The sequence below is a fragment of the Oncorhynchus keta genome, chromosome 29, assembly GCF_023373465.1.
Source record: "Oncorhynchus keta strain PuntledgeMale-10-30-2019 chromosome 29, Oket_V2, whole genome shotgun sequence".
NCBI lineage: Eukaryota > Metazoa > Chordata > Actinopteri > Salmoniformes > Salmonidae > Oncorhynchus > Oncorhynchus keta.
The window spans coordinates 37,251,931-37,261,319 of record NC_068449.1 but is presented as its reverse complement, the minus strand read 5'-3'; the positions used below and the strand labels follow the sequence as shown (position 1 = coordinate 37,261,319).

The 9,389-nt window shown below is 44.0% G+C and overlaps 1 protein-coding gene across 1 annotated transcript; it reads left to right on the top strand.

The window, feature by feature from the left end:
- Nucleotides 1–82: 82 nt before the first annotated feature.
- rab32b (RAB32b, member RAS oncogene family) lies at nt 83–5,047 on the top strand. Its single transcript, XM_035742275.2, is given in 4 exon segments — nt 83–248; nt 251–311; nt 895–1,162; nt 3,424–5,047. Coding segments are annotated over 4 exon segments (612 nt in total). The 5' UTR covers nt 83–106; the 3' UTR covers nt 3,565–5,047.
- The last annotated feature ends 4,342 nt before the right edge of the window (nt 5,048–9,389 follow it).

Below are 9,389 nucleotides of genomic sequence, written 5' to 3'. Positions count from 1 at the left end.
ATTCATTCGTGGTTGCTGTCTATACCAAAATGAAAGTGTAGGCTACCACTCTCTGGTCTATATCGCTAGCCTACAACAAAACTGATGTTGCTGTTGATATTTGAACATGGCGGTGGGTTCAGTATCGGTATGCACCGAGTGTTTGTTTAAAGTTTTGGTGATTGGAGAGAGGGGTGTTGGAAAAACGAGCTTTATAACGCGGTACGTTAACATGCGGTTGGTTCAAGGAGGAGTACAAGGCATCGATTGGAGTTGAAAACGATCGAATGGGACAATAAAACAGTGGTGAGACTTCAGCTTTGGGACATTGCACACACACACAAACGTGAAATAAGGTTTTCAGCTAGCAGAATCATGTTTTTCTCACTCAAAAATGTACAGCCTAGAAATAGAAATAAGATTATCCAACTAACTCAAAACGAAAGAAAAGTTTACTCTATTAACAATAACCATTTCGATATTCCTATATAGAGAAGTGTAGAATTGGGCATTAAAAAAAGTGGACTGAAATGAGATCTTGATGATCTATGGGGTTGTGGGTGATCTATAGGGTTGTGGGCTTGACAATATGGAGTGGGGTTGACAATATGATGACAGTCACAGTTCTGTGTTTCTCTGCTTTTGTTATTTGATTCGGGGTTACAGCTCTTTCCTTACTAGGTTATCTCCATGGATTGTAGACAACATTTTGCTTTCCAAGTTGTACATTTTCCATAGCCCCAGATTAACATTTATGTAAGTGAACAGCTTTCCAATCAAAGTTAAGGAGGATTAAGAATGCAAAGCAGATGACAACTGTATGATTGTGTGCCAACAGGCGCCCTATTCCCTTTATAGTGCACTACTTTTGGCCAAGACCCATAGGGACACACTATGTTTTTCTCTATTTCCTGAAGGTCAGGAGAGGATTAGGAACATGTCCAGAGTATACTACAAGGAGGCCATGGGGGCGTTTGTGGTCTTTGACACGACCAAGATGGAGACATTAGAGGCTGCCTCACAGTGGAAGCATGAACTAGATAGCAAAGTGAGACTGGTCAGTGGAAGCCCTGTCCCTACTGTCCTGTTAGCCAACAAGTGTGACCAGACAGAGGGAAACAAGTAGCTGGACAACTACTGTAAAGAGAAAGGCTTCCTGGGTTGGTTTGAGACGTCAGCAAAGGTGAGGAAGTCAGAAAGAATGAAGTCATGTGATGTACATTTTTGGACTTTAACACAGTAACAATGTACTCAAAAAGATGTACGGTGTGTAAACATGAGTCACATTAGTTACAGTGCTTTACTGTGGTTTAAAGAAGCTGTGCATTGTACAAGGCAAACATTATGTAGTGCATTGGCTCATCTGTTAGTGAAAGCTCTGTTCACCCTCAAAGAGTTTGGGGACTAATGGATGTTGGGTCATTTCAGCAAGCAATGACACCCACCATCTCAGATGGTTGTGAAATAGTTTCTGTAGTTACAAAAACAGATAAGATTTGCATTCCTGAAACATTATTTTGTTGAAATCGGCCCTTTTAATTTATAGGATTCACATAATATTTAACAAATATAGTATCTAACCTAACATCCGATTTGGACTATACTTCTTTCTATCATTGAGTAATACTTGAGTAATCAACTAAAATGGTAAAAAGCCACCCATGGAACCCCCCACACCCCACGCCAATCAGATCAAACATCCCACCCCAACAACTAGTATACAGTATCAGTTCTCTATGTTTGACAAGTACTCTGGAGCTGCGGCTTGGAGTAATGCTTCTTCACCATTTGTTATGTATTCCCTGTGAATCTGGTGATGGATTTTTCCCTCTGTTTAAAGAAATTGGCCATTGAAGTCGCTTGCATTATTTACTATAAATGAATGTGAAAGTACCAGGTTTTGCCCACTAGATGCCACTGTTGTTGCTGCTGCCACCACACCCTTTTATCAATTTTGCTGTTTTATTTAATGAATCACAACATTTTCTTTGCAACTTTGGATAGAAAACCCAATAAATAAATTGTGTGGTCAATTGTGTGCTCAAGCCAGTCCTCCATGAAAGCAAATCAGCTTGTCCTTCTATTAGCAACCTAATGCTTCAAACCAACTCTCCTTGAATAGTCCAACAAATGGCAGCTCTCTGAGGGCTATGCATATGTTGCAATTCTCATATGAAGACTTTTCCTACCAGCCCAAACTTTTATGGAGAAATGGGCTAGTGACTAAAATGTTGTGACAATAATAAAATGATGAACCATTGGGAAAGGGATACCTAGTCAGTTGCACAACTGAATGCATTCAACCAAGATATGTCTTCCGCATTTAACCCAATCCCTCTGAATCAAAGAGGTGTGTCATCGGCGCTCAGAGAGCATTTGTTGTTTAACTGCCATGCTCAAGGGCAGAACAGCAGATTTTTCCACCTTGCTGGCTCTCGGTCTTGAACCAGCACCATTTCGGTTACTGGCCCAACACTCTGAACCGCTAGGCTACCTGCCGCCCCATGGCAGTCATACTGTATGTTTTTCAATAAAATTATATTGTAGTGTGATTATTTACCATTAAACCCAACCCAATACCATTACCATAGCAAAACACTATACAGTGTGTGTTTGAGACTTTTACCATTGAAGACCATTAGAGACCATAACATTGAAACCAATAGAACTGCTGTAGCCTAATTTTTAGCTTGTTCACCAGAAATGGTCTAACAGTAACTAATTTGGCCCTTTTTTTCAAGGGAATTAACCACACACAGAGGGTCTGTTTCCTTGTGAGGTTGACCATACAATCTATTTTCATCATGTGGAAACGCTAATGGCTTTCTATCCAAAGTTGCAAAGAAAATGTTATGGTCCATTTAATAAACACAAGAGACCAGCAACATGGATAAAAGTGTTTGGTGGCAGTAGCAGGAACAGTGGCATCTAGTCGGCCAAACGTTCACACTATCACACTATAATGCAAGTGACTTCAATGGCAAATTTCTCAGAACAGGGGGAAAAAACATCACCAGATTCACTGGCAATACATTGCAAAGGATGAAGAAGCAATACTCCAAGCAGATTGGCGTGGGGTGTGGGAGGTCCGTGGGTGGCTTTTGATCATTTCATTGGATTCCTCACGTCTTACTCATTGCTAGTAAGAATGATGGTCCAAATTTGATGTTAGGTACTATATTTATTGAAGATTATATGAATCCTATATTTAAAATGGCCAGTTTAGGTGCAATCAATTATCTTAATTTCTCAAAGATCAAATTAGAAGGTGGGTGTCGAAATCCTTTTTCTTGTGTTTTTTGAGGTGGAATGACTTGTTGTAATTGAATGAAAAACTGCAACAAGCCTGATACTGACTCTGACCAAAATAGGTTGCATTTCACCATTCTTTAAAAAAAAATGTAAGTGTTCCTTGTCCCATGTTCCCCTATGTCTGACTTTTAGGACAATCTCAATGTTGACGAGGCAGGAGCCTTCCTAATAATGGAGAACATGCTGCGGATTGACAGAGGGCTGTCCAGCAAAGACAACGAAAATGACAGGATCAGCATGAGCCAGTCCAAGGCAACATTTAAATGCTGCTAGTACCACCATGGAGAGACGATGGACTCAGCTAGTACCACCATGGAGAGACGATGGACTCAGGGGGCAGAGGGATAGAGGGACTTTAACAGGGAGGCTTAAAGCTGGGTAAACTCATAAATATGTCATTTCAACCAGCATTGCCCACTGTATTAGGTGTCAGGCATGTCCGTTTATATCATTCTAATTTCACACCCTCACATATGATTTCAGCACATTCCATCATCAGTACATGGGTATGGGGCAGTAGGCTACATGGGTTGTTGTAGGAAACATCTCTATGGAGATGATTGAGCCATTATCTTCTGGTAATCAACTGATCCAATCAGCAGGCCAATAAACCGACCAGCGGGAACACACAGACTGTGATTCCGTGGCTGTGACACTCCCTTTTAAATGGTCATAAGACTGACTGACAACACATTTGAATTCTATTTTATCCTCATGAAACTCTTGGATATCATTCTTTCCTACTCCCTCCCTTTCCTACCAGATAGAGGAGATCTCTAAGACAAGGTTATTGTCAACATGACCCATTTTCTGGCATGCTTTCTTGAAGAAATATCTGAGAATGCAACACAATGCTCGTGCTACACCCTCCGGAGATGCGTTCTATATTGGAGTGTGCTATATTCAGTGTAGAGGACCCGTCTCAGTCACGGTCTCTAGACGGAGAAGGTGTGTTTAAAGGAGCAAGCTGCAATTCAAACCACAACAAAGCGGACACCCCACCACTGTTTTTTTAATCAAATCAAATTGTTTTGGTCACGTACACATGTTTAGCAGATGTTATTGCAGGTGTAACGAAATGCTTGTGTTTCTAGCTCCAACAGTGAAAAAAAAAGTAATATCTAACAATTTCACAACAATACACACCGATCTAAATTAAGGAATATAATTAAGAATAGAATGGCTTTGTGATGGCCACTCCAATACCTTGACTTTGCTGTTGCTTCAATATAGCCACATAATTTTCCATCCTCATGATGCCATCTATTTTGTGAAGTGCACCAGTCCCTCCTGCAGCAAAGCACCCCCACGACATGATGCTGCCACCCCCGCGCTTCACGGTTGGGATGGGGTTCTTCGACTTGCAAGCCTCCTCCTTTTTCCTCCAAACATAACGATGGTCATTATGACCAAACAATACTATTTTTGTTTCATCAGACCAGAGAACATTTCTCCAAAAAGTATGATCTTTGTCCCCATTTGCAGTTGCAGTGGCTTCTTCTTTGTTGAGCGGCCTTTCAGGTTATGTCGATTTAGGACTCGTTTTACTGTGGATATAGATAGTTTTGTACTTGTTTCTTCCAGAATCTTCACATGGTCCTTTGCTGTTGTTCTGGGATTGATTTGCACTTTTCGCACCAAAGTACGTTCATCTCTAGGAGACAGAACGCGTCTCCTTCCTGAGCGGTATGACGGCTGCGTGGTCCCATGGTGTTTATACTTGCGTACTATTGTTTGTACAGATGAATGTGGTACCTTCAGGCGTATGGAAATTGCTCCCAACGATGAACCAGACTTGTGGAGGTCTACAATTTTTTTCTGAGGTGATTTATTTACATTTTCCTATGATGTCAAGCAAAGAGGCACTGAGTTTGAAGGTAGGCTTTGAAATACATCCACAGGTACACCTCCAATTGACTCAAATGATGTCATTTAGCCTATCAGAAGCTTCTAAAGCCATGAGATTTTCGGGAATGTTCCAAGCTGTTTATAGACACTGTCAACTTAGTGTATGTAAACTTCTGACCCACTGGAATTGTGATACAGTGAATTATAAGTGAAATAATCTGTCTGTAAACAATTGTTGGAATGCTTACTTGTGTCATTGTCATGACGTGTGTGTAGGTGGCAGGGAAGTCAGGTGCAGGAGAATCAAACTTGGTATAATGGAGTAGTTTAAACGTAAAACAAAACTCCAAAACCAAAGTACATAATAAAATAAACGTGGGTACAAGAACCCGTCTCACACCAATCCATAAAACACGAGCATAACAAAAAACAATCTCTGACAAGGACATGAGAGGAAACAGGGTTAAATACACAACAATAAATTAATGGGATTGGAACCAGGTGTGTAGGAAGACGAGAAAAACAATGGAAAATTAAACATGGATCAATGATGGCTAGTTAGACCGGTGACGTCGACCGCTGAGCACTGCCCGAACAAGGAGAGGCATCGACTTCGGCAGAAGTCGTGACAGTCACGCACAAAGTAGATGTCCTAACTATAGTTTGCTAACAAGAAATTTGTGGAGTGGTTGAAAAACAATGTTTAATGACTCCAATCTAAGTGTATGTAAACGTCCGACTTAAACTATCTAAGAAGTAATATCTAACAAATTACACAACATATACCCACCCATGTGCCTTCTTCACCACACAGTCTATGTGGGTGGTCCATTTCAGTTTGTTAGTGATGTGTACGCCAAGGAACTTGAAGCTTCCCACCTTCTCCACTGTGGTCCTGTCAATGTAGATTGGGGGGGGGGGGGCACCCTCTGCTGTTTCCTGAAGCCCATCTCCTTTGTTTTGTTGACGTTGAGTGGGAGGTAGCTTCTAGAGCCCTCACCTCCTCCTTGTAGGCTGTCTTGTCATCGTTGGTAATCAAGCCTGCTACTGTTGTGTCTTCTGCAAACTTAATGATTAAGTTGGAGGCGTGCTTGGCCACACAGTCATTGTTGAACAGGGAGTACAGGAGGGGGCTGAGCACGCACCCTTGTGGGGCCTCAGTGTTGAGGATCAGTGGAGTGGAGGTGATGTTTCCTACCTTCCCCACCTGGGGGCGGCCCGTCAGAAAGTCCAGGGCCCAGTTGCACAGGGCGGGGTTAAGACCCAGGGCCTCGAGCTTAATGATGAACTTGGAGGGTACTATGGTGTTGAATGCTGAGATATAGTCAATAAACAGCATTCTTACATAGCTATTCCTCTTGTGGGATAGGGCAGTGTGCAGAGTGATGGCGATTGCATCGTCTGTGGCCCTGTTGGGTGGTAAACAATTTGAAGTGGATCCAAGGTGGCAGGTAAGGTAGAGGCGATATGATCCTTGACAAGTCTCTCAAAGCATTTCATGATGCCAGAGGTGAGTGCTATGGGGCGATAGTCATTAAATTCAGTTCCCTTTGCCTTCTTGGGTACAGGAACAAATGATAGGGAGAGATTGAATATGCCTGTAAACACACCAGCCTGCTGGTCTCCGCATGCTCTGACGACATGCTCTGAGGATGCGGCTAGAGATGCAGTCTGGGTCGGCAGCCTTGGGAGCGTTAACCCGTTTAAATGTTTTACTCACGTCGGCCACGGAGAAGGAGAGGCCACAGTCCTTGGAACATTAAGAACACCTTCCTAACATATTCCCCTCAGAATAGCACCAATTCGTTGAGGCATGGACTCTACAAAGTGTAGAAAGAGTTCCAGAGGGATCTAGCCCATGTTGACTCCAATGCTTCCCACAGTTGTGTCAAGTTCGCTGGATGTCCTTTGGGTGGCAGACTATTCTTGATACAAATGGGAAACCCAGCAGCGTTGCAGTTCTTGACACACTCAAACCGTTGCACATGGCACCTACTACCATACCTCGTTGAAAGGCACTTAAATGTTTTGTCTTGCCCATTCACCCTCTGAATGGCATACTTTTTTATTTAAACTTTATTTAACTAGGCAACTCAGTGAAGATCAAATTTTTATTTACAATGACGCCCTAGGAACAATGGGTTAACTGCCTTGTTCAGGGGCAGAACGACAGATTTTTACCTTGTCAGATCAGGGATTCGATATAGCAACGGTTAATGGCCCAACACTCTAACCACTAGTTTACCTGCCGCCCCATAATGCAAACACAATTCATGTCTCAATTGTCCCGAGGATTAAAATTTATTCTGTAACCTGTCTCCTCCCCTTCATCTACAGTGATTGAAGTGGATTTAACAAGTGACATCAATAAGGGATAATAGCTTTCACCTTGATTCACCTGGTCAGTCTATGTCATGGAAAGAGTAGGTGTCCTTACTGTTTTGTATACTCAGTGTAAATCATTCATTTAAAATTACAAAAATGGATACATTAATTAACAGCACATTCTGTTAAATCAATAAAGGATCATAGCTTTCACCTGGATTTACCTGGTCAGTCTATGTTATGGAAAGAGCAGGTGTTCCTAATGTTTTGTACACTCAGTGTATATTCTCCTCTCTTTAAAGGTATGCTGCTTTACAGTTGTTGCCAAAAGGCACCTAAAGGACTCAGACCATGAGAAACAAGATTCCCTGGTCTGATGAAACCAAGATTGAATTATTTGGCCTGAATGCCAAGCGTCACATCTGGAGGAAACCTGGCACCATCCCTACGGTGAAGCAAGGTGGTGGCAGCATCATGCCGTGGGGATGTTTGTCAGCGGCAGGGACATGGAGACTATTCAGGATCGAGGGAAAGATTAACAGAGCAAAGTATAGAGAAATAATTGATGAAAACCTGCCCCAGAGTGCTCAGGACCTCAGACTGGGGTGAAGGTTCACCTTCCAACAGGACAACGCAGGAGTGGTTTCGGGACAAATCTCTGAATCTTGTTGAGTGGCCCTGCCAGAACCCGGACTTGAACCTGACCGAACATCTCTGAAGAGACCTGAAAATAGCTGTGCAGTGACGCTCCCCATCCAACCTGACTGTCACGTTCTGACCTTTATTTCCTTTGTTTTGTCTTTATTTAGTATGGTCAGGGCGTGAGTTGGGGTGGGCAGTCTATGTTTGTGTTTCTATGTTTTTTCTATTTCTGTGTTTGGCCTGATATGGTTCTCAATCAGAGGCAGCTGTTTATCATTGTCCCTGATTGAGAACCATATTTAGGTAACCTGGGTTTCACTGTTGGTTTGTGGGTGTTTGTTTCCGTGTGTGTGTTTGTCGCCACACGGTACTGTTTCGGTTTGGTTATTTCAAAAATGCGTTTATTGTTTTTGTATTTGATAGTGGTCTTCAGTGCTTTTCTTATTAAAATCGTCATGAACACTTACCACGCCGCATCTTGGTCCGATCCTTACTCCTCTTCAGACGAAGAGGAGGAAATCTGCCGTTACAGAAACACCCACCAACAGAGGACCAAGCGGCGTGGTAATGGGCAACAGCGGCCTCAAGACACAGGACTCATGGACTTGGGAGGAGATTTTAGACGGGAGAGGACGCTGGGCACACCAGGGGAATATCGTCACCCCAAAGCAGAGCTGGAGGCAGCGAAGGCGGAGAGGCGCTGGTATGAGGAGGCAGCACGGCGGCGCGGTTGGAAGCCAGAGAGTTAGCCCCAGAAATGTATTGGCGGGGGCACATGGGGAGTGTGGCGAAGCCAGGTAGGAGACATGCGCCAACTTCCCGTGCTTACCGGAGAGCAAGAGGGACCGGGCAGGCACCGTGTTATGCTTCGGAGCGCACATTGTCCCTGTTGCGGGCGCATAGCCCGGTGCGGTACATTCCAGCTCCTCGTATCGGCCGGGCTAGAGTGGGCATCGAGCCAGGTGCCATGAAGACGGCTCTACGCATTTGGTCTCCAGTGCGTCTCCTCGGGCCGGCGTACATGGCACCAGCCTTACACATGGTGTCCCCAGTTCCCCAGCACAGCCCAGTGCGGGCTATTCCACCTTGCCGTACTGGCCTGGCTACGGGGAGCATTCAACCAGGTAAGGTTGGGCAGGCTCGGTGCTCAAGAGCTCCAGTGTGCCTGCACGGTCCGGTCTATCCAGTGCCACCTCCACGCACCAGCCCTCCGGTGGCAGCCCCCCGCACCAGGCTGTCTCTCCGCCTTCTGCCTACATGTGTTCCCGCATGTCCAGTGCTGC